At 49.2% G+C, this 26,095-nt stretch overlaps 1 protein-coding gene across 2 annotated transcripts in view; it reads left to right on the top strand.

Annotated features, from left to right (window-relative positions):
- The window catches only part of CA10 (carbonic anhydrase 10), a 1,133,169-nt gene that overhangs the window by 664,207 nt on the left and 442,867 nt on the right, over positions 1-26,095 (top strand). For both annotated transcript variants that reach the window (XM_069654920.1, XM_069654921.1), the window contains one exon: positions 11,693-11,878. In XM_069654920.1, the coding sequence (XP_069511021.1) occupies positions 11,693-11,878 (186 nt within the window). The remainder of the gene's footprint in view (positions 1-11,692; positions 11,879-26,095) is intronic.

Here is a 26,095-nt window from a genome sequence, read left to right as displayed (position 1 = left end):
CTTTCTAAATTTCTTTACAGGAAAAAGAACCAGGGCCCATAGTAACACAATTACAAACCAAAAAAAACAATAAAATGCATTCCGTCAATAGGGTGGCACCAGCAATTACTGCTGACAACCAGGAAAAGCTGTAGACATATTAGGGGTGGCAGGTGGATTCTCACCGGACGATTATTGGCCCAACCCTTGTAACCTTCCATGCCACATCTGCTTTAACAGCAGCATGCCCCCTGACAGTTTCCTTAGTCAAAGCCTGGGTGGCCAGGAATGAGGTCATTAGACCACATGGCGCTTGGAGCAAGAAACCATCTGGCCTACCCCATGATGCTAGTTAGGGTCTGATTCACAGAATGTTTTCCTATGGGATTGCGCCATTATAAAGCATTCTCGTACAACACATTTAAACCACAGTATCTCATCGTCATTTCATACCCTGCAAGCCCCTTCTGTAATCATTCCAGATAAGCGGCCCTAGTGTTTAGCTAAAATAGACCCCGAAAAACGGGCGAACCCACGTTTATCCATGAGATATTCCAGAAAACCAGCAGCCTACCATACATCCAATAATATGTATAATAAATGCTCCTCTGCTCTCTCTGGTGAATTAAAGCATCTGTGAAATGCACTCCAGTTCATGGGGAGGTAATGATCCTGCTTTCCCTAATCGATTGATGGGGACATCGTTGGAAACTGGGGCAGGTATGGAGAGTCCTATTCGCCATCTTCCTTAACTCAGGAGACAGAGCTTTTTTGTGCTTCGAAGTTCACACTAAAGTATCAAGGCTCTAGATTATCAGACTATCTCTAATGTACCTCCATCCAAGTGGCGGGCTCTACATGTGCATGTACCTCTTCACAATCCAAGAAGGTGAGCAGTAAGGTCCAGCAGCTCGTCTCTATCATTCGTTCCGTCCCATGGCCAAGGGGTCAGCTGGCCCGAGGCACACGCGGGCGACCTTGATCACATGAATAATCACCAGATCAAGCCTGCAAGCCCTGACTCATGAGGTCAAATGTGGCTGATATGACCTGCCCTCTAAATACTCAACATTGATTATATGTGATGTACAAGGGCTTCATAGCCTGGAAGGGATGCAATGCCAACGCATCGTGATCATAATAGTGCCCTCAAGCATGGAGTGGGTTTTCCCATAGCTGATATTTTGGTTAGTAAGAGGCAAGAATCGAACTTCAACGGAATATTTACTAAATATGGTAATCCTTACTAAAGCACAGATGAGGGCACCCAGGCAACGCATTCCATTATTCCGGCGCGGGTTTTAGCTTGAAACCCCGGTCGCCTGCCGCTCACCCTGTAGGAGTGTGCAGTGGACAGCATAACCTGTAGCTGTGGCACAGCTGATTTCATTAGCATAGACCTTTGGCAAAATCCTTCATTATGCATTTGCGCATATCTGTTTATGCATGTGAAAGCCAATCAGAAGACATTGAAAACCATGAAGGGTTTAGCATAGCGTGCAATAAAGGATTTCAGTAGAACTAGGGGCCCTTCAACGGCCTGATTTTCAAAGCCTTTTTCAATGGTGTTTTCCCATTCCCAGGCCCAGCGCCTGTGTAGAAACGGTTCTCGTGAGAACTAGATAGGTTTCCCTAGTTCGGTTTCAAATAGGAAAGAACCTTCACTGTAACAAATGGGTCCCACGATAACCACTCTGGAAAGAATGAATTTCTGGCAAAAAGATACACTGGGTGTAGTTAGTTTGGGCTATTAGGTGGCAACGCTACTTATAAGCCAAAACTATTGCGTTAGAGAACAGTTAGAGAGAAATGGCCTATGAGGAGGAATACAAAACTTGAAGGTGTTGCTTGGTTATTTGCCACCAATTGACTGTCCACGGCCATGCTAATCCGTATGGCCATTCCCACCCAGTTCCTACCCCCTGCCCTCCCAAAACTCCCCCTCATGGGAACTCTTTGGCCTTGCTTTACTCAAGCCTTACCATCAAACTTTGCACTCAAAATGCCTGCCAGTTTTCTTTTTATCTTAAATGAACATTAATGACAATAGCAGCAGTAAACAAACTACTGGGGTAATAAAAATGGCTTAACAAGGTCTGCCTTCACCCACTCGATGTATAAGCACTGGGCATGTCCTTCACTGAAGTCCTGTTAAAAACATGCATTGGCAAAGGCAACCGTTTTGGCTTGTGTATAAGTATTAGGCATTTGCCAGGCACTGCTATTAGATGCCCAGGTACTCGCACCATTTTACACCTGTTACCATCAATAGCCAGTTAATACTACTAGGGCAGCGCCTTTCCCATGCCCAAACAAAAGTACAAACTGTTGGCATTACCAAGGCTTTTTTTATATATATAATGCTCTATTCTGAGTGGAGATGCTCCTTGCGTTAGAAGTCAGCCCACTAGGGTCAGCAGTGCTAGAGTCGGATCAGGCAATAATAACCTGGGCCCTGCCGAGGAATGTAGAGTACAAAGGGCATTCATAAACACTGCATCTAAATGGCTGATGTGAAAGCGTCTCTTCACAAGGCACGCCAGGACTGTCCTATTTCTTGTTCTCAGCGCCTGTCAGTCACGGAACACAATGCCAGATCTGCAAACCCGCCACTCTGCCTTTATTTGCCGGCTTCTTGCTGTCTGATTGGATTTCCCCCTTTTCTCCTCTTCCTGATTGCTTTATCGATTGATCTCTCGCCGTCTCTTAGCCCATCTGCCCCTGTACATGTTTTGAGCCCCTGCCCGTCTCTTTATTATTCCTTTATCCATCGTTCTTCACTGGAACAGACCGTGACATCGGATTGGTGGAAGCGGGCTCCTATACGCAAACACGCACTTCCCTTTGAGATTGTAACTGTGCATTTCTTGACGTCACCTAGGCAAAGGTATTTACCTGGGAGAAGTGTGGCACTTTCCAGATCTCTCTTCATGGATGTGTGGCACCTTTGGTGTAGAAACTGGTCTGGTAATACGGTTTTGAAGTGAATTTTTTCCCGAAATAAGCAGCTGGTAAAAGTCGACTAGGTTGGGCTGTATTTAGGGCCTAGTTCTGAATCTGCTCTGCTCTGTGTGTTTAAAGATTGTTATTAAAGTATAATACAAGCAGATATTACAATAACTGATTAACATTTTTAAATGGTGAGGCTAGGAAGTACCATCATTTTTAAATTTCATATAATATAGTCTAGATGTGTTAAGAGTAATAATCAAAAATAGATTGATGACTTTTAATTGAATAAACCAATATACCTGTATAACATTGGGTGAACAAAGGCAAGAAGACAGGACAAAGAACAAGGGGGATGGAAATTGGAAGGGAAAGGGATATAATTAATTACATCTGAGCATTAAGATATTCCAGGAATACATTAAATTTTTTGTCAACTTTATGCACACAATCAAAAGTAACTGCATAACATTTTTCTATACGATATATTGAAAAAATAGAATTCCACCAAATATCAAGTGATAGGATGCTAGAATTCTTCCATTTGTAAGTAATGTTTTGAAGCGCAATATTAATCAGTACATTAAATACGATTGGTGAGTCTATTTGTTTTATAGCAGAATTGGTTTGAGTCTGCTCTGCCCTGAACAAGCTGCACTTATCTATACTGTAAGGAAGGACAATTTATGGAGAAGTCCAGCAACCGTTTATAGCGAACACTATGCAAGTTGCCATTTGGCCATATTTAGTTACTGTGTCAGCCTAAACAACCCTTACCTGAATGACAATCTGGAATATAAACCCTCCCAAGATGTCAGCCTTGGTGAGCCACTCTGGTCAAGTTAAACGTTCTATATGCTCTACATAGTTTTCCGCTAGTTGTTTCCTTACCCCTTCAGTTAAAGAAAGCAGTGAGACATTTCACCGAATCTCCTCCTCTGAGCCTGGTCAACCTTCTTTTTCAAGACAGGTGCGTGTGAATGAGCTCCCCGTCCCTGTAGCTTGCACCACCTGTGCTCTCCAGCCTCATTTCGTTATCTGGGTGCAAGATTGACTTCCTTGCAAGGATATCAACCATATGCTACCCTGCTTGCTCCCTGGTGATCCTGACATTTCCAAAATATACCTGTCACCCTTTTCAAAGTCCAGGTGTCCCATTTACTTCTAATGAATTACCACACACCGTTTACCAAACAACATGCGTCAAAAGGCAAAGTGCACTTGCATCCCTTTGGTGTGCCCCAGAAGAAACACTCAAGTCACAAGAAACAGGCTACCACTGTCTCCATTTTTTGAACTTTCTTCTAAGTGTATTGAATGCATTTCCTAGTGCTAGATAACTAGCATTTTTGAAGGAAGTTTACTAAAAAGGACCACAGAAGGATTTGTCAGGCAGCTGCCGTTTTGAGGGTCAAAACTTTAAGTTAGATGTGAAAAGAAGGTTATTTGATCCTTAATGATGATCATCTTTTTGGGAGGTAAGTGTTAGATGAGGCCGCTTGTGAAGAACCAACTGTAATCATGGTGCCCACTTGTAGGCCTATGACTGGAGATTAGCTTTTGATCTTTGTGGGTTTAGGCATTGTTGAAGAGGTGAGCATTCGAACAAAAGAAGTTAAATTACAAGAAGAGAAAAAGCCAATTCCCTGTAACTTATTCCAGAATCCAGGATACTCCTGTCCGAGATAAAATCAGGGGTTAGTTTAGTTTACCGAGCTCTAATCGACAGAAAGAAGTACGAACTCAAGAGACCATTTCATTGGTCTCAAAGAACACGTAGTTTGGGAAGGTGGCCCTGGTGGTGGTTTCGGAGGGTTCTGTGATCCTCTTAAGCCATAGAACTCTTAAGTTTGTGAGAGAGAATATCGTGGACCTCAAAAGATTGAAGGTCAGGTGAAGTTCAGCCTGTACAGTCAATATGAGATGGATGCGCCCAATATGCCACTGACCGGCTACCATGAATGTTCGTAGAGCTCTAGTCCTGGATGTATTGATATGTTGTGAACTCACAAAGACCCACATGGACCAAAGGCAGAAACACTTGCTGTTATGAGGGAGAAGGAGGAGTGCAAAGGGTGGGAGGAGGAGCCCGCCAAGGGAAGTGATGGCTGTTAAGTGAATAAATGGTGAAAGACGCAGACATGTCCTGTAGTCCTTCCGTCCCTAGTGGGGGACAAATCCCTGCAACAACTGGCGATGAGGATACAATGATTCAAATCCACGTTCTCCTTCGAAGCAGAACTACGCCTTTCTTTTTCGTGTGAGCTGCACATACCATACTGCCACCCAGCGTCCTTTGGCCCACAGGGCCGTCCTTGTGGCCTCCCCCTAGCACCCACAAGGGAGAAGGGAACAGAGAAGAGAAGCAGCATCGCCCACAGTACCCTCACAGTGAGAGAGACACGCGTGCAGGGGAGTTCACAGCATGACTGTGGGAAGCTGGCACCGTTAGCAGAATGACGATAAGCCCCGCCCCCAGGCATAAGCAAAGCTGAGAAACCAATACAACAGGAACACTGGCACCGCTAGCAGCACGCTGCTACTAGAGGAGCCATTAATACTGAAAAAAGGACAAATTGGCAGGGCTCTCAGCCCTAGCACCGGTGACTGAGGGACAATGCCCCATCAACACCAGGCACCTGTAAGGAAAAAGACTGCAAATGAAAGCTAGTCATACACTGTAGAACGGCACAAAGCACATTGTGAGCGACCAACCACTTCTGCCACGACAACCACACATGGCCCTGCACTGGGGTCCTACATTATCCTGTCCGTGCACCCTGGGCAGAACTGATTCCCCAGAGGAACACAGCCAGAAGGCAGCCATCATACGTGCCTGCGACTCAAGGAACATGGTGGGCCAAGCAGATGGACAAGACGCACCTCTGCGCACCGCACAAGAAGCGTAGCATTCCTACGGAAACCTGCACCATTCAACCTCCTACCACAAGCAGACAGAGGGCCCAGATGGACAATATGGGCCGAGGACTTCACCGGTTTTATGAAGGCAGCGGGGGAAGAAAAATCTCAGTACTTAAAGAAATGTTCACAAATCTGGCTGGGACAGAGATAAATGGCATCATCAAGACCATTCCTCCCGAAGACAGAAACACTTACGAAACACTTGTGGCCGCGTTGGACAAGAAGCTCCTAATACAACCAAACCGGGACTATGAACGATATGTGTTCAACCAATGCTGTCGAGCCTCCTACGAAATGGTGAAGGTGTTTATCACGTGACTCTGCCAGAAACTCGTTCACTGCCAATTCTCTGCTTTCTAGGACGAACAGGCGATCCGGCTCTGTGTCATAGAAGTATGTCTGTCATCCGTACTCCAGAAACAACTCCTGAAGAAACCCCTATCGATTGATTAGGTGATAGAGATGGCGAGGTTGCACAAAGAAGTGGAAATAAAGGCCTCCGCCATCGAGACGCCAAAAAAGAAAATGGACCGAGAAGAGACGGTTGCAGCATTCACCAGCGGCAGAGAAGGAGAGAAAAACACCACAGGCCACCAGATCCAGCTGAGGACTCTGCAGAGAGGGATACACCCAACTGAGACCAGGACCCTGGCTCCAGCGGTCGTGTTATCATTGTGGCCAACCGTTCCCACACGCAGGGCCATGCCCAGCAATGACGCAGAAGTGCTCCAGATATGGCAGTGAAGGTCACTTCCCGACAGTGTGCCGGGAAGGGAGACTGTTCCCGCCGAAATGCCATCTGCAATCAACACAACTCAGCTGGAGGATGCCACACAGACCGGCTCAACTTTTCCCACAGTGGAGATGGAGCCAGTCCTACCTGCAACCACTGTGGAGAATAATGAGGTCAATGGAATAAGGCGGAGAATACAGTGAAGCCTCAGTGAATGAGACACTATTTCAACCGAAGTACTATGAGGCAACACATGGCTACCCCGACGACCATTATACCAACTAGGACGAGTTCTCCTACGGACTAGACCCGGAATTCCACAACGAGTTTGTGAACCTCATCCAGGGAACACATGAAGGCAGTGAGGCTCGAAATGACGGATACCGTCATGCATTCCTCATCGATACCGAAGCGACCATCAACGACATGGGGGAACAAGAATTTAGACTTGCAGGAAACATGCAAGAGCTGTTGCCATCCAAAGCGAGAATCTTTCAGTGAGGAGCAGCATTCCACTACAGTCAATTGGACAATTCGAGAAATCATTCTTGTTCAAAGGGAAAAGGATCAACGTCATCATTCCGGTTCTGCACAGCCCTGTCCAAGGAAAATGTCTCCTTAGCTACCATACTGCAGAAACGATTGGCCTAATTGACATCCACTTGTATATTAGCCACACATGACAGATCTGTATTGCATTAGGATGAGCTCCAATCGCAGCACCCATTAGCGAGTCACAAAAAGCTGACAGTGATTAATCACGTGAGCAGTCTTTACTTTGTTATGCAAATGGGTAAAAGTGAACAGGCAGAAAAAGTATGGTAGTCAGGAATTGCGGTGAAAGGAGATTGGCAGAGCGTGGGGAGGTATGCAAAGGAAAGTGGTAGAAAGGAGTAAGTAGATGTGAAGGAAAATAAGAAGCACAGTCTGGTGTAGGAGGAGGGCAGACTATAGAAGAAGGGAATGAGGTGCAAGAGATTAAGAGAGGAGTGATCAACAGTAGAGAGGTGAGGGAAGGAGGTGAAGGAGAGTAGTAGTCTGGACGAGGAAGAGGGGAGACCATCCCTAGAGAGAGGAGCAGCGTGGGTGATAGAGGTAAGAGGGGCATTCAGGAGAAGTGAGGGGAAAGCTGGAAGGATAGGCAAATGGAGGAGGAGGAGGAGATAGAGAAACAAAATGGAGAACAAAGACATTCATAAGGGAATAGAAATGACTTCAGGGAGACTCCTAACTTGAGGAATGGTAGCCTCGAAGGCCTATGTTAAGATGTATGGCCCAACTGGGCCCATTGCAGTCCCGCAAAGAATTATACATTGTCTTCTGCCAGGCCCCCATGCCTCTGACATTAGACACTTGGTTTGGTTGGGCAGTATTTCCCGAAGGTGAAATGCAACCTTGTGAAATCTACGCAGGACCAGCTGGCTTTTACAACTGCCAAGAAAATAGAGTGGGACACTTAATACATGGAATACTACAAATGACTTTATTTGCCACCAGGAGACATTGGGGGTCATTACGAGTTTGGAGGTATCCATGGTGCTAATAGCCCCATGGCTGCCTCCAAACCGTGTCCGGGTCCGTGGTGTCGGAATGGGGACTTACCGGGAAATTCCGACCTTTGCGGACCCGGTAAGTCCCCATTCTGAAAACCATTCCCCATTCCCATTCGAGCCCCCATAGGGCTCAATGGGAATGGGGAAGGAGCTAATAACAGGCCCGCAAATAGCGGGCCCGTTATTAGCTCCTTGGTCCCTTAGCGGCTCCCGCTAAGGGCGGCTGGTAAAACCAGCCGGCCCTACTGGGACCCGCTAAGGGACCTCGGAATGCGGGGGTAGGGGGTTAATGGCACCGGCATCCTTACCGGTGCCGTTAACCCTTTAACACCACACTCGGAATGAGGCCCATTGTCTAAGAGAGAGACCTGCCAGCCACTCAAATCTTTTTGCCATGGTTCTTCCTACCATGAGAATGTATGGCAGGTTTTTAGCACAGTCAAATCCCAAGCTGTTCAGGCAGCAGGTTTCCAGTTCTGTCACGTGGATTCGTGTTCCAATCAGGAACCTGGCAAATTGGGACAAATCTCAGATGTATTTGGTGGGTTTGTTCCGTCCTGCAGAGTTGATTCTTGAAGTTTGCGTAGGCAATCAGCGTCTTGAATTTCCGAAAGGAAATGCAAGCCCCCATAAAATAACCAGCTCACTTCCTATTTCTTTTTAGATTTCACAGAGTTAGCAAAGGTGGTAAAAAGTGGGCATCTCAAAATTGGCCGGTGTTTGGATATTTTTTTCAGGATCGTTAGTAGACGTTTTCGTATTTTAGTGTTTTTTTTGTTTAGTGTAGTGGTGTTAGCAGTGTTTATTTCCTGTTTGTGTGCACCTTTCCCTGCTTAGTGTGTGATGAAGTTTATTGGTAGTTTCCCCCTGTAAAGAAAAGAAAGAAAACCCGAATTTTCCCTTCTGGTCACTTTTCCCTTACCCAAAAAACAAAGAAAAGATTTACCCTTTCGCAGTTCCCCCTGTGTGTCTTTGTTGTATTTGCAGAGTACCTATAGTGTTGTTTTGTGTTGGGACTTTTTTCTTGGGTGTGGTTCTTTTGGTGTTTTTAGGGCTCTTGTTCCTGAAATCTGTGGTGAATTATGAGGGGTGTGGGGGCGGTTGGCATGCGTGTTGCTCTGGGAAGGATGGAGTTGGAGAGTTGGAGTAAAAGAAGAGGAGCTTCCTTTTTCCTCCTCGCATTAGGAGGATTCCTTTGTGATTTTTGAGGGGGGTAAGGGGGCAGAGTGCTGGTTTTTGCTCGCATTCACAGTCACGGGATATGCAGCATCACTAGTTTTTTGAGTCCGCAGGGGAAACTGGAAAAACATCAATGTGGTCGTAGAAGGAGCGGTTCTCAACCCTAAAATGGACGGTTTCCGGGACATTTCCACTGCAATGCACCGCAACAAATGAAACCACGCCAGGGTGAGGGAACACGTAGGGAGAGAGCACAGTAGGTCCCAGTATGCATCAGCAGGCTAACTCTCGCCTCCCTCCAACGTCTGCTCTTGGGTATGTCTGCCAGCTACACACGCCCATTCTCAGTACAGTTTACTTCAGAGTACAAAGCCCATCAAGTGATAGGCAAATCAGAACAGCGTCTTACAGGATCATTGATTTTCAACAATCGATGAGTGTTGTCATGTCTGTCCAAAGAACCCGTTCGGAGAATGGGTACTTTTTGCTAATAAGCTGATAAGCAACGCTTATTTTATGAATGTAGAAAAGAAAATCATAAACAAAGTAATGTAACACCAATAAAAATGACAAACCTGTCCAAAGGAATATCTCTCAATAGAATATTTCCATACTAAAAACATATTTAACATCCAAAAGCAGTGGCATGAAACAATGTTGCAAGAGTAATACAGTGATTTAAATGACTCCCATACCACAACCTAAAACACACATATAACAAAGCGTGTACAGATACTTGCAAGTCAGATGGGGAAATGGGAATCATTGGGTATGGGCTGAAATGAGTTGAATTATAGAGTGGTGAGTTGGGGTTCCTTTAAGGGAAGAAAACAAGCAACTAGTATTTTATTAACAGACATGTGAATGTTGATTCTAAACATTAGCACCCCTCCACTTAATAATTAGTCATGAAATAAAGAGATGATAAAAATCTAGTTGCATGTCCATGGTTACATTACATTGAACATAAACAAGGTTGACAGTGCATAACAATGGACACCTCTGCCAGACTTTCCTTGTATACTCCTGTTGCAGGTACAGGGAGAAAATACATAATTACTGTGATTCATTGACAGACCAGGGACAAAAATAACTGGGAAAGACAGAAAAGAGATGACCATGTATGTGCATTATCAGATCTATTTTCCATAATACCACGGACAATCGAAGAACGGGGATGGAACTGCAAAAATCGACGGTACCAGGTTGACCTGTAAAAAAGTGTCCAGGTCCAAAAATCTACAAGAAAAATGATATTTGCAAATGGAAGCATTAAATAAAAAGATCATAGCTAGGTTAAGGAAAGTTCAAATCAAAATGTAAGACATCAGATAGGTAAGTAAATAAATGGGGGCGAGGCAGTGGAGAAAGGAGGAGCAAAGTGCAACTAACCATTTATTTAAATACATTGAGCCTCATTGCAGGTCTGACGGTAACCCTGCCGGTGCTACTGGAGGATTGCCGCAGGATCTGAAAAATATTACCAGCGCCTGACCTCCCAGTGCCACCTGGCTTTTACAAGTCCGGCGGCCGGGAAGTCAGGCGTCTTTAATTTTGTTAATCCCCATTCCCATAGAGTCCCATAGGACGATATGGGGGTGGGGACACGGAAGCACCGACACCGTTGTTAATGGTGCCGGTGAATCCGTGACAGCTTTACCTACGATGGCTGCTGTGCTCGGCAGGGTCAGACCTGTTGGGCACAGTGGCTCCAGCAGGCAAACCTGTAGTTTGCCTGTCCGGAATAAAAGGTGGCAGCGAGCTTACTGGCACCCTTATTTCCAGACCAGCAAATCAGGATGAGGCCCATTGCTTGAAAAACAATACTTTCAAAAGGTATGACTTTGGGGTGTTGACTTTTCCCAGTATCACATAAGGCCAACTAGAAATGGATGTCTACCTTTATGCTTGGACCTTGAAACCTGTGAGCTAAGACTTACTTTTAAACTGTTAACGTTTTGACAGGAGTTTACCTTCAATGTTTAAGAGCTGTGGAAGTAGGTACAGAGTGAGTCACCAACTCAGGAGAACAAGCAGATGCGGAGAGTCTTTATTTTTAATTTGTTGGCGAGATCGAGGTCACCAAAATGATCAGCTGTGGAAGCAGTCCAGTGTGGCTTTGTGCACAGAACCTGCCTGACACTTCTGCACAGATGTATGCCACCCATGATGAAGCTGTTCTTGATGACCACATTGACTGTTTTCAAGGAACCCTATTGGCTCATATGAACATATGTTCTCCAAAGCATAGAGTTCATTGATGTATTATGATGCAGTTTATTTGTGTATTCTGATTGTATATCACACATACCTGATTGCAGTGAGCACCACTTGTTCTGAAGTCAAATATGCATGTCTCTTCTTTTTCCCTATGTAGGTCAGTGGAACAATGTACAACACAGGAAGACATGTTTCCTTAAAGGTGGACAAGGAACACTTAGTGAACATTTCTGGAGGTCCGATGACATACAGCCACCGATTAGAGGAGATCCGGTTGCACTTTGGTAGTGAGGACAGCCAGGGATCCGAGCATCTTCTTAATGGCCAGCCATTCTCTGGCGAGGTATGTGACCATCTTCTAGGATTAAGCTGATAAGGCTTGTGTGTAATGGGATATGTTAAATATGACATGGAATTGCTTAATATTACACCACTCTAAAGGTAGCAGTTAATTATTCACCAGTTAGTTAGATATGGTCAATTTTCATTTTGTATTTTATTTGGGTTTTATATAGCGCCTTAATCCAAAGCACTGTACATAGATTCATAAAAGCAGTACAATATGAATGAAGATCAACAAAAGTAGGCTGCCATGTCAACCAGAATGAAGCAAATGAGATTTTAACGATTTGTGAAATAAAGCGTAGACAGAAATAGAACGGAGAGAATGGGGAAGAGCATTCCAGTGCAAGGGGACCAGCGAGGAAAATGATTGAAAACCTGACTGGGCAAATGGAGGACGTGGAGTGACAAGAAGACATTGGGAACAAGAACGGAGAAAGCGAGAAGGAGTATAGAATGAAACCAAAGAGGAAAGATAACCAGGTGCAAGACCATAAAGAGATTTGAAGACAAGACACAGAAAATTGAATTTGAGCTGGGACTGGAAAGAGAGCCAGCCAAGAGTAGAGAGAGAAGAAGAGATAGTCACAAGGAGGAAGAAGAAAGAGCACTCGAATTGCACCCCTTGATTTCAGGGGGGCAAGACAGGTAGGTGGATGACCAATAACAGCAGTAGAACAATAGAAAAGCTGTGTGAGAATTACAGAAGATATCAAGAGTTTTGTAGTGTCAAAAGTCAAGAGACAAGCTTTCTGAATATTATATAAGTGGTAGCGACAGGGTCGTTAAGATAGAAAAATGTGATGCTAAAAGGATAAAGCGGTGTCTAAATAGAGTGCGAGATTATGAGCAGTGGGAATGATGGGAAGCTGAGATGGGGGAACAAGATAAATGGAGGAGGTATGGGAGAAGGAGTAGTGTTAGCAGGAAAGAAAAGTACCTCAGTTTTAACAGCGTTAAGTGCAGGAAAATGAGCCAGCATCCAAGATTTGATAGCTAATAGAAATGTGGACAGTTTATTGTGAATATGGGGAGTAACGGATGAAAAAGACAAACAGCTGAGTATCGTCAGCATGAAAGTGATGCGACAGACCATAGGAGGAAATAACCTCAGCCTGTGGGGAGGCATAAAGAGAGAAGAGAAAAGGGCCAAGAACTGAGCCTTGGGGGACACTGTGGACAAGCAGTAGCGTGTCAGATGATGCCCCAGCCCAGGAAACAGAAAATGTCCTGGGTCAGGTAATACCTGAACCTAGAAAGGGCAGAACCAGTAAAACCAAAAGAGGAAAGGGAGGTCAGTATGAGAGGGTGATCAACAGTGTCGAACACTGCAGATAAGTCTAACAAAATAAGAAGAGTAGAGTGTATGGAATGCCGTTCTGTGAGTAAGGAATTCAGAATAGAAAGAAGACCTGTTTTAGAGTCGAAAGGACAGAATCCTGACACAACATTTTATTTTGTGATACACCTGTTCTATGCATTTGTCTTACTTTATTGATCACTTGTAACATCATTTAGAGACAAATGCATGGTGCTGATATAATTAGTGTAGTACTAATAGAACAATCCTTAAATCGGCAGAAAATTGAGGATTAAGAATCAAAATGCACAAGTAGAATGAATGTTAATTCTGGAACCAAAAAACAAACTCAATAAACACCAGAAAAGTACATTTGATTCGGTGCCATTATCTCCATATTATCAACATAATAGGAGACATGCAAATTGTGAAAATCGTCCCAGACACTAGCATGTGTTCAAAGATGATGCACTAAATTGTATAAAAAGATGGTCTCTAAGAATACTAACCTACAATTGTACTGAAAATCATTTGTTAACATAGATTACTACCTCGGTATATTGGAATCTGTTTTGATGTCGTACTTCTTCTCTGCAACTCTTGCTATTGATATTTGGCCAAATCTATTGTCTTTTCAGGTTGCATTATATGTAATGTTTGATTCGTGTGACATGGTCTGGTTCATGACCCTGTCAGGGGGACCAGGGACCCATACCCACCTGTGGCGGTGAAAGAGTTGGAGGAGCCTGTCCCACCAGAGCGTGCAATGTTTATGTCTGCTGGTATCACTGTCTCTTTCACAGTGCCCGTCAGCCTCGTTTCTGGCAAGAGCTCTTTTTTGTCTTTTTCATAACAGTAACTCCGAGAAAACCATAGGCACAGCCAAACAAAACCAGACCGCAACCAGGGGAAAGGAATCAAGAACACAAATGGAATGGACTGGGTTTTTTCTTTCCAGACATAGGCGTGACACCCAACACCCACTCGGCGAACCTCAGACGGATCCCGGGCAAATAGTGGGGCTACAGAAAATGAACTAGGAGCGCAAAGGGACTGAAGGGTTGCAGGAGAGACACAGAAAACCCCACTATCTTATTTGGATGCAAGGCTCACAAGCACACAAAGAAAGCCCCTAGCTTCTACCCTGCAAATGCAGACTGAAAAAGGGGGCACGGTTAAAAGCCTTTTTGAAGCCTTCCGGGATAGATTAGCTGATATTGGCCATGGGAAGCATGGGACCCATGTGACTAATGCAAAAACAAAAAAAGGCTTCCCAGGGTAGATTGAAAGGTGTTCAGGTGAGATCAGTTGGGGCGATGGTGGATTCAGAGACCATGCGGAGGGTAGATGGTGGAGTGGAGTGTTCAGGAAACACTGGCAGTGCTGTGAGAAAGTGAAGATAGGCGAGAGTGTTACCAGTTGAGTGAAGCAGGGCTGGTCTTTGTGTCAGGCAGCTCAGGCGGCTGCCTGACCTCAGTCAGCCTCTAGGGGGTGCCACACCTGCAGTCCACGGCCCTAGTTCTGCTGCTGCATTTGTTATAGCTCGCCTGAACCTCGAGCCGGTGCTCCTGCAAGGCCAGGCCGCATGCACCAGCCAGCTAGCCACATTCATCATTTTGATAATGTTTATTGCTATAAGCACACTGCTACAGCCTCGGCCCTCAGGTAGGGCAGCAATTGGAAAATTAGCAACATGTTGCTTTATTCACTTAACTTCCCCTCAGGTGGCGCTGGCGCAGTTGGCACCAGCCAGGCCCATGTGCGCACGTGCCCTTCTCCAGGCTATACGCGGCCAGGCTATGCTCCTGCACACAGTGCACTGACAGTGACACAAGAAGGATTGATTGGGGCTGGCGTTGACGGGCCCCCTCCCCATCTTTACGAAATAAGGAGTGGGTGCGCAGGTTACAGTAAGTGTTTGGGGGCACTGCCTGGCATGATGTGGTGATGGCCCGGGGCCGTGATATTGTCAGCTCCTTTGGCCGCTGCCACTGGACCTAATGGTTGGTTGGGCGGGCGGGTGGGGGTGTGCTGTGTGTTCTCCGACCCGGGCTGAGAGGAGGGCCGGGGGCAGGTGGGGGAATGGGGAGCTGCCGGTCCCAGTCGCTGCGTCGCATGTAATGCATTGTGTGAGCTGTGCCATCATCCATGTGATACCTTCTCTGTGTCTGTCATTGACCCTCGGGAGTCGGACCCTGCACTGGACATTGAAAACAAGCAGCATCAGCCACCTGACACCTTTGTTATACTGATACTCGCTGAAGGTGCCAGTCCAATGCCCTTTAGTTATCCTCCACGTGTCAAGCCATGCCCATCTTCCAGTAGCCTGGACACCTGTCAGTGTCCATTCCTTTCCAATGCCAATGCCCCCTTACCGCCGGATGTACTTGTCTGTTTCAGTGGCAGTCGAATGCTCCCCAATACTTCGATCTAGCTGCAGTGATCCAAAGCCCCCAGGCATCACGCACTTGATAATTAGTGGCCAAGTTCCAGAACATATCTCTCTGCCTGGCGCATTATTATCTGCGCAATATGAACCGGCGCTCCCCCACCTCATCCCGCAGGTAACGGAACCGCTCCGGTCACCCAATTCCAGCGCTGCACCCGGCAGGTCATTTAAACAGCAATGGTGTTATTGCCCGCGGTTTGCCTCCAACACCCGCTGGAACTGTGCAGCACGTTTGATATTGATCGTGTGTGGCATAAAAATACAGGGAGCAAAGCAGCACCCCCAACACTGTGTTCCCCAAACCCATCCTTGACTTTTTCAATATTCCCAAAGCCATCAATGGCACTGAAAACGCACCAACGGTCCCCCCGAACTCTCCAACCAAAATTCATCTCCTCGATGACTACCAAACCCAAACTTGACTGCGCCAATCTCGCCAGCACCAGACTTGCCTTGCACCAGCACCCGGCTCGCCTTGTACCCAATCACTCACATGCACTGCTCTTTGCAACGACCATCAGTTGCCTTGTGTGTATTTCTCTCCACTGGCAATATGCCCCGTTCGATGCCTATTTCACCGCGTTCCCATACAATGCGGCATGTATAATACTACCCTTGCGTTGCCCCCAAGGTTTGTATGCCGGATACTTCACCTCTGCATTATATAACCTGATGAAAAATAACAAACAGCTAAAGGTGAAATGTCCCATTTCGGTACTGCAAATCCCAGGGTAAACATTTGTAGTGGTTCTTAGAGTTTTAAACATGCACACCTTTTAACGTTTTCAAAAACACTATTAGAAGAAAATATCCTCTTTGGTTTTTTTGGTTTTGTGTGTGTTGATTTTATGAAAGGCAAATGCCCTTCGTCCTGTGCAATTTGGGTGGTTATGCAAAGCCAATTTAATGAAATGTGCATATTTCACCTTGTTATGCTAATTTCTGGCAACGTCACATCCCATTGCATTTGTTGATGAGCCCCCCCACTTTAATTTGTAGGACTTGACCCCTGCTGAGTAGAGTTGATTCACTCAGCTTTGAGGAGTGCTGTGGGCATGGGCTGCCTGCCCTTCCTTGACCTGCTGTCCCGAGACTAATCTGTGTCAGTAGTAATTTGCGCAGAATCATGAACGGGTCAGGAGACTCGGCCACACTGCGGCCCGCGGGTGCCAAGTGCTTCTGCCTTCTGCCGATCAATAGGGGCCTCATTACGAGTGTGGAGGTAACCATGCCCTTAATAAGGGCATGGCTGCCTCCATACCAGGTTCCAGTACCAGGTTCCTCCAATGAGGACGTATTGGGCTATTCCAACCTTGGAGGACCCGCTAAGTCCTCATTGGAAAAACCCATCCCCATTTGAGCCTTCATAGGGCTCAATGGGAATGGGGAGGGAGCTAATAACGGGCCCGTTATTAGCTCCCTGGTCCCCTATCGGGACCCGCTAAGGACGCCTGGTTTTACCAGGCATCCTTACCGGGTCCCGCAAGGGAACCTCGTAATAGGGCGTCCTGTAATGAAGGGTGCTGGTCCCGTACTCTCACACCTTTCAGTCTCTCCTCCACTATCCTGTGGAGAGTGGAGGAGAGACTGAAAGGTGGTATGTAGGCGTAGTAGTTGGAAGGGCAGAGAGAAGTGGAGTAAGGTAGTTGGGAGAGACAGACAGAGAGCGTTTGTAAGATCAGGAGACAGAGGAGTAGATAGTGGTTATTAAGGGAGAGAGGTGAGAGGACAGTGGTGCAGGTAGAGAAAGAGAAATTAACATTTGAGCGGAGAGAGTTGCAGGTAGTGCGATGATGGCAGAAGGGAGTGGACTGGAGAAGGAGAGGGTAGCAGATAGTAGGAGAGGGAGATGGGAGAGAAATGAAAGGAGAAGGAAAGACGTACAGGTAGAGAGAGAGAGTGAGACAAGGAAGTTCACAGAGGAAGGAGCATGGAGATAGATGGAGAGATAGAGAGTGAGAGAGTAAAAGGGAAAGACTCGAAGAGAAATCCCTGGTGACATCGGGCAGTCCAACAGACAAGAGGTATCCCTTAAAAAGTGCTGCAGGGAGATAGATAGAAAAGACCACACCTTTAAGTTTCCCCATCAACATTAGAAAGACTTAGATAGTAGGGATTACCTTACTTTAAAGTATTTTGGGGAGATTTTGGGGGTTAGGGATGCCTGGGCTAGAGTGGCAGAGTCCATGGGGAGCGTGAGTGAGTCGTAGAGCCCCTCAGTTTGAACTGTCCTAGTCTTCCCAGATCAGTTCTTTAAAACATTAGTAAAACACCTTATATATAATATCTTTGTGAATTTCTGATGCCATCTGTGACATTGGACATCTAAAAATGTCCATATAATTGGCATGCAATAATTGTATCATGCCAGCTGGGTGGAGGAAAATTGTAGAAAATGTTTCACGAAGCAACAGGTGTAACGTAAAATTCATGGAAGATTAGCACTGAACAATAAATGTTATGTTAGTAGTTTTTATAGAGGCCTTGCTGCCATCGTCAAAGCACACTTTCGGCCCAATTCATAGAATCCAGCGCAGAAGCAGCACAAGTGCTGCATGCAGAGGAGTGTGCGCCACGCGTGCGCCAGCCGGGGTGCAAAGCAGCATCTGAGCGCCACGCATATTCGAGCCATTACCAGCCATGGCGCAGTGAACATCCATCTGCGGCAGTAAAACCTCCAACAGTGCCCTTTGCCCTGGAAAAAGCCAGTGAAATACGGCGCAAGGCCCTTCGCCATCCGTGGCCCAGCACACAGCCTGCTTCCATCGCAATCGCGCGAAAAATCGGAGCGTACCCCGCTCCCACCAGTCAAATCGTGTGAAAAGGGCCTTGGGTACCCCCGCGAAATCGCATACCCCCTGCGAAATCGCATACCCCGCTTGTGCCAGTCAAATTGCATGAAAAGGGCCTCCCGTACCCGAAATCGCGTACCCCCGCGAAATTGCATCCCTCACTCGCGCCAGCCAAATCGCACGAAAATTGCCTTGCGTACCCCCGCGAAATCACGTACCTCTCTCGCGCCAGTCAAATCACATGAAAAGGGCCATGCGAACCACCGCGAAATCACATACCCTGCTTGCGCCAGTCAAATTGCGTGAAAAGGGCCTTGCATACTCTGGCGAAATCACGTAGCCCACTTGCACCAGCCAAATCACATGAAAAGGGCCTCACCTACCCCCACGAAATCGTGTACCCTGATCGCGCCAGTCAAATCGTGTGAAAAGGGCCTTGCGTAACTGCGCAAAATCGTGTACCCCACTCACGTCTGTCAAATCGCGTGGAAAGGGCCTCACATAACCCAGCGAAATCGCGTAACCCGCTTGCACCAGTCAAATCGCATGAAAAGGGCCTTGCATACCCCCACAAAATCGCGTACCCACCCGTGACCATACCCCACAGGCAGGCCACATGGGACCATAGCTCGTAGGAAGCCCACACCACATGGGACCCCCCATAGCCCGTGACCATACCCCACAGGCAGCCCACATGGGACCATACCCCGCAGGCAGCCCAAACCACATGGGAACCCCCCAACAACCATGACCATAGCCCACATAGGACCATAACCCGCAGGCAGCCCACACCACAAGGGACCCCCAACACCCGTGACCATACCCCACAGGCAGCCCACACCACATGGGATCCCCCCAACACCTGTGACCATACACCACAGGCAGCCCACAACACAAGGGACCGCCCATCACCCGTGACCATACCCCGTAGGCAGCCCACATGGGACCATACCCCGCAGGCAGCCCATACCACATGGGCCCCCCCATCTCCCATGACCATACCCTGCAGCCAGCCCACATGGGACCATACCCCACAGGCAGCCCACCCCCATGGGACCCCCCAACACCTGTGACCAAACCCTGCAGGCAGCTCACACCACAAGGGACCCCCTCAACACCCGTGACCATACCCCGCAGGCAGCCTACATGGGACCATATCCCGCAGGCAGCCCACACCACAAGGGACCCCCCAACACCCGTGGCCATTCCCCCAGACAGCCCATACCACATGGGACTCCCCCATCACCCGTGACCTTACCCCACAGTCAGCCCACATGGGACCATACCCCGCAGGCAGCACGCACACTCCACAAGGGACCCCCTCAACACCCGTGACCATACCCCGCAGGCAGCCCACATGGGAGCATACCCTGCAGGCAGCCCTCACTACATGGGACCCCCCCATCACCCGTGACCATACCCTGTAGGTAGCCCACCTGGGACCATATCTCTCAGGCAGCCAACACCACAAGGGACCCACCTGTGATCATACCCCACAGGTAGTCCACATGGGACCATACCCCACAGGCAGCTCACACCACAAGGGACCCCCTCAACAGCCGTGACCATACCCTGCCCCGCAGGCAGCCCACATGGGACCATACCCCACAGGCAGCCCTCACTACATGGGACCCCCCATCACCCGTGACCATACCCCACAGGCAGCCCACCTGGGACCATACCCTGCAGGCAGCTCACACCACAATGGACCCCCCAACACCTGTGACCATACCCTGCCGGCAGCCCACACCACAAGGGACCCCCTCAACACCCGTGACCATACCCCGCAGGCAGCCCACATGGGACCATACCTTGCAGACCGCCCTCACTACATGTGACCCCCCATCACCCGTGACCATACCCTGCAGGCAACCCACATGGGATCATACCCCGCAGGCAGCCCACACCACAAAGGACCCCCTCAACACCCGTGTCCATACCCCACAGGCAGGCCACATGGGACCATACCCTGCAGGCAGCCCTCACTACATGGGACCCCCCCATCACCCGTGACCATAACCACAGGCAGCCCACATGGGACCATACCCCGCAGGCAGCCCACACCACATGGGATCCTCCCAGCACCCGTGACCATACCCCACAGGTAGCCCACATGGGATCATACCCCGCAGGCAGCCCACACCACAAGGGACCCCCTCAACACCCATGACCATACCCCACAGGCAGCCCACATGGGACCATACCCCGCAGGCAGCCCACACCACATGGGATCCTCCCAGCACCCGTGACCATACCCCACAGGTAGCCCACATGGGATCATACCGCGCAGACAGCCCACACCACATGGGACCCCCCATCACCCATGACCATACCCTGCAGGCAGGCCCCGACTCATGTCCCCCTACCACCACCAATGACGGCAACCTGCAGGCAGGCCCCGACTCATGTCCCCCCACCAGTGACGACAACCTGCAAGCAGGCCCTGACTTGTGTCCCCCCACCCCACATCTGTACACTATGTAATCATGTAGCAAATGTCCACCACAATGCAACCACACGCTCCCCCCACAGTGCAACTCAACACCCATCCACTGGTCCTACTCCCCAGTACGTGCCCCATGGCATGTGAATCACAAATGCACCCATGCATGTTTGCAAACACATGATCAACATTGCTCAACAGCAGGGACACGTAACAGAGCCAATGAAGAGTGACACATGCACCAAACCTTTGAGAGCAGACACCACTTTGATTTTAAGGAATTAAAATGTATTAAGTACCAAAAATCACACCAACTGAAAGCTAACCATGAAAATTATAATGAATGTAATGCAAATACAAATGAAATTTGTAACAAAAATAAATGTGTTATTAAAAAAGTTGAAACTCCAAAAAGTGGTCCATGTCCAATGATTGTCCTCCAATTGCACACGAAAATCATTAAAAAAACATTACTCCATGGTGAACAAAAATCCAAATAAATTAAAACATGTCCAACTATGTACAAGGCTGAAGAGTCCATGATCCCTAAATCCAAATATACATCCTAAAAAACCCTTACAAAAACTATTCACAAGATGTGGAGCAAAGTCCATGAACTCAAAATCGTAAAAAAAATAAAGGAAACCTACCACTAAATAACTATTTACAAAGGCAGCGGGCTAGTCCTACGACTTACCATTTCCCACTAGAGGGCATCATCGAACTCTGTGTCTACTTCGCGGAGGCGGGCCTGTGCTCTACCCTCGAGGGCCCGCAGGGTCCTCGGTGCTCCACCCAAACTCCCTGCGAGTCTCCTCAAGGAACTCCGCCCGCCTCTCTGCCCGACGCAGGGTGTTCTCTGGCCTGGCCATGGTGAGTCGTGCCCCGTCTACCAGCTGCCCCTCTGCTTCAATTTGCTGGCCAATTCGCTGCAACATGGAAGACATCCTTGTTCCAAGGTCCACGTTACCCTCCTGCCCAATGGCCGATACCTACCTGCCCCTGTGATGTTGAGGGCCCCAAGTTCTGTCACCTCCTACATCAAGCCTGCTACCGCTGATAAGCCCTGTGCCTGCGCCTCCGGGACTGCCTCCAGGATGATGACAACCCCCGGGGCAGTCGTGCTTGTGCCCTGCTGCAAGGTGCCTGAACTACCTCCAATGCCACTGGTCCTGTTGCTGGGGTGACCACCTCTGCTGATCCTCCGACTGTGGCAGAGATGTAGTCTCCACCAGACTGGCCACCGTGGTTGGGACAGGTCGACAGGGGGCCCTGGTGTTATCTGGGCCGGAAGATGGCAGGTAGGACAACTGGCGCACAGTGGAGGTAGAGGAGGAGGGGGTCCCAGCAGTGGCCAGCACACGTAGTAAACTCCCGACAACGAGCTGAGCTAGCCAGTTCATGAGGCTACAGACCTCTTTGTGATGACGTGCAAGCCCCAAATGGAAGCCTGCATGTCAACCCGAATGGCACCTGTCCACCTCGCGATCCCAGCTAGCATGGGCTCCACCCTGTCATAAATTGCCTCGTCTGCAGGTAGTGGAAGATCAGTTGACATGGATACATTCGCTACCTATGGACGGGTCCGACCTGTGGCATGCCCGCAGGTGCATTCTGATGCAGTCAGAGTCGGTCACAAGGTCAGTCACAGGCCCCTCCATGGTGACCTGCACTGGCTATGGCCTCTGACACTGGACTGCACCAGGAACACCTACCTCATCACCCCCACCAGGCCCCAGTGCTGGGCTGATGTGGCCTCCTCCTCCTCCTCCACCAACTTGGATGACTCCCCACTGTCGTCTGCATAGGATTGCCCCTGTGTGGTCTCACCTGCCACTCCTGCTGCCGAGGAGCCCACGGCCAACTTCACCCTCTTGGGCCTCCCCTCAGCAGCTGCGGCCGATGACTCTGACGCAGCACCAGCGTCCCCGCTCCTGGAAGATGACCTAACCTGGGAGGAAGACTGGGCCTTGCGTCTGTGCCTGGTAGAGGCATCCCTGCAGCGGTGCTCCACAGCGCCACCTCCGCCCTCTTCCTCCGTCGTTGCTGTGGATAGGGAGACATTGAACACAAGCATCAGTGTACCGAACAAATGTCTGCTTGGAACAAAGCAAATGTACATGATTGGCACTGTCAAACGTCACAACCGTCACCCCCCCCAACACACAGGTCTGTGCAAGCAACACACATGCACAATCATGCTGCATGCTATGTGCAACAAACATTCACATCTATGTACAAGGCACTGCGAGCACATCACAGGAGGGGCTGAACCTCACATGCATCATGGTACATGCACATCACATAAACACACATCACTTGACAGTCATGCATCAGGCCATGTAGACCTTCTGTCGCAGTGCACTTGGGAAAACTGGGCCACATGAGTCAATCACGCATTGAGATACTCATGTGTCATGCATCCATGGGGTTGGCCAGTCACACACTCACTACTCAGACGCACGCACATGTACACCATGCATGTCCATGATGGTGACATTAGCACCCATGTATCACACCTCTCGCATGCCTCAGTCCAGACACAGGTATGCAAAGATGTGCACCTCGTTACATGCCGGTGCGCATCACGCATTGCAACACAGACACCATTGAAGTGGGTCAGGCTTGAATGGACTCACATGCAGCACTGTCAGGGACATGCACACAGACACCTGTACAGAAGGCATGCCAGACATGAGGCCAAGGTGCACACTCCAGCCACACGTCAACATACGTCAACATACACATGCACTATGATGGACAAGATCACATGAACACTTACCAGTCGACTCCAGACGGAGCACCAAATCCAAGACCTGGGCGTGCAGCGCTGGGTGGATTCACTCCAGGACCCGCATCTCATTGGTGGACAACCGGCCCTGGCACCTCGTTCAATCATCAGCAGCCTTGAGGAGGTGCTGGGCCTTGTTGAGGGTCCTGGACCTGAAGTCTTTCCAGCACTTACGGACATGTCGGTAGTCGCAGGGGGCCACCCCCTCCGCTTTGATGGCACCCACGATGTCTGCCCAGATCTTACTCTGTCCTTTCTTGTCGACGTGGGATGGTCCAATGAAGAGGGCCTCATAATGCCCCAGGACTTGCTTCACCAGGATGCCAACTTCTGTGGAGGAGAAGCTGACAGCCCTCTGCCTCTCTGCCAGGGGGTTGCCACTTGCCTCATGGCAACCCCCGAGGCAGGGTGGGTGGGCAGGTCGTCCTGGTGCTGGGCTGTGTAGCGATGGAATGGCAGTCGGGACTCTTCAGGATCAGAAGACGTGGTCACAGCAACAGGATCACTGGCAATAGCTTCAGAGCAGGCACCAAAATGCAGGGCACGTGGGCAGCAGGCACACAGAGTAGGCTGGCAGCAGCAGAGGGCTCTAGGAGACAGCTCGGGGCAGTTGGAGGCAGGTAAAGGGGTCTTCCATGTGCTTTCGCGTGACCAGCAGGCTGCAGAGTGACTTCGTACGTGCAGAAAGAGCGCATTAGCTTGTAATCAGAGGAAAGGCCCTAAGCACGTAAGTTAGGTGACAGGCGCTGGACGTTGGGCAGTGCCGTTCAGTACAGGTTGAAGGTCCAAGTAGGGCAAGAGTGCACTGTACGTGCTTTCCGTGGTGACCGATGCGTGAGAGTCTTCTTTTTGTGGGTTCACAGGCGAATTGAGCACTACTGTGGCAGTGCGTACTTCTCGTTTTGTCTGGGGAGTTGCCTACGCGTACACGCGCAAGTGTTTTTCTTCAGAGTCGTGCATGCATTTTTCCCACTGTGGTTGCTCCTGTGAGTCGCGTACCCCATTTTTGAGGTCATAGTAGCCTAAATGTTCCCTGCATGTGCATTTTCTGTGTTCCTGGGTGCCATAGCATACTGCAGGATGTTTTTTCATCGCACATGGGCTACGAGGGGTCGTGTGCACATTTGTTTCTGTTTTTGGTGTGCCTGAGCAGTGTGTGACCCGTTATTTTTCCTCAGGGGTCACATAAAGCCTTGCAGGAGCACAGGGGTATGTTTTCCATCACGTACCCTGCCCCCTCACCTCAATTGCCCAGGACAATGTTGTTGTCTGCACCTCCCATTGCGCTAGTAGATCACTGTCATGACTGGGATAGCAACAGGTGGTAAGGTAGTGGTAGGTGGTTGCGGTGGGAGACGTGGCCAGGGTCGCCAGGGTGGCCAAGGTGGCCGCGGTGGGTGACATGGCCATTGTGGTCCACGAGGGCTGGGTCTCAAAGCACATGCAGGGACAGCTATGCCCCCCCCCCACAAGCCGGTCAGGGAGATGCAGCTGCTGCTGCTATCCACAGCACGGGTCAGACCCGACAAGCAGTGCCATCTGCTGGCACGAGCAGGCAGGGTGTGGAAGCTGCAGGGGCAGCTGCAGCTGACGTCACCCCAGCTCAGGGGCAGCCAGTCCGGACTGGATTGGTCCAGGAGCAGGCACAGGACGACTCACGGGCCGATTTCCTTGTCGGGAAGGCCAAGGCACGTGTGGTGAAAGTTGCTGTCCCCAGGTCATGTGGATCTGGGGCAGCAGTGTCATCTGCTGTCGCAAGCAGCCATGGTGTGGAAGCTGCAGGGTCAGCTGCAGCTGACACCACTCCGGCTCTGAGTCACCCAGCCAGGACTGTGTTGGTCCCGGCCCTTGCAACCGAGGCAGGTGCAGCGCAGGGTCCTTGCAACAGCACCCAGCTGCCAATACCTGCTGGCCGACCTTCGGTCGTCGTGTCATTGCCTGCTTCCATTGGCCAGTCCACCTGCGCTTCAACCCTACTGACTAGAGTGGCACAAGCCACTCAGGGTCTGCACCACCTCCCAAGAGGAAGAAGCGAGCTCCAGCAGAACAGGCTGGGACCCCAGATACGGCTCAGGCCTCCAACATGTCAAGAAAGCAGAGTTTCTGCCAAGAGGAACTAGATGCGCTTATGGGCGAAGTGTTGGAACAAGCTGTGACATGCTGGTGACGTCAGGCAACAAACATACTCCTGCTCAGCGTACGTCCCACTGGCAGTGCATCGCAGACCACATTAGCACCTTGGGATATGAGAGGCGCACAGCAGATGATTGTCAGAAGCGTTGGAATGACCTCCAATGTGGAGCAAAAGGCAAGCTGGCTGCTAAATTCGCCTATACTCTGGTGACTGGCAGTGGGACACCATCAGAGGACGAAGAACCCACTCCACATGAGGAGATCGCTGCTGATTTCATCGCAGTGGAGCTGGTCCAAGGTGTGGGAGACC

This window comes from Ambystoma mexicanum, chromosome 3q (genome assembly GCF_040938575.1).
Source record: "Ambystoma mexicanum isolate Mex_15411 chromosome 3q, UKY_AmexF1_1, whole genome shotgun sequence".
Taxonomy (NCBI): Eukaryota; Metazoa; Chordata; class Amphibia; order Caudata; family Ambystomatidae; genus Ambystoma; species Ambystoma mexicanum.
Note: the sequence above shows the minus strand (reverse complement) of the source record. Positions and strands in the feature narration are given on the sequence as shown.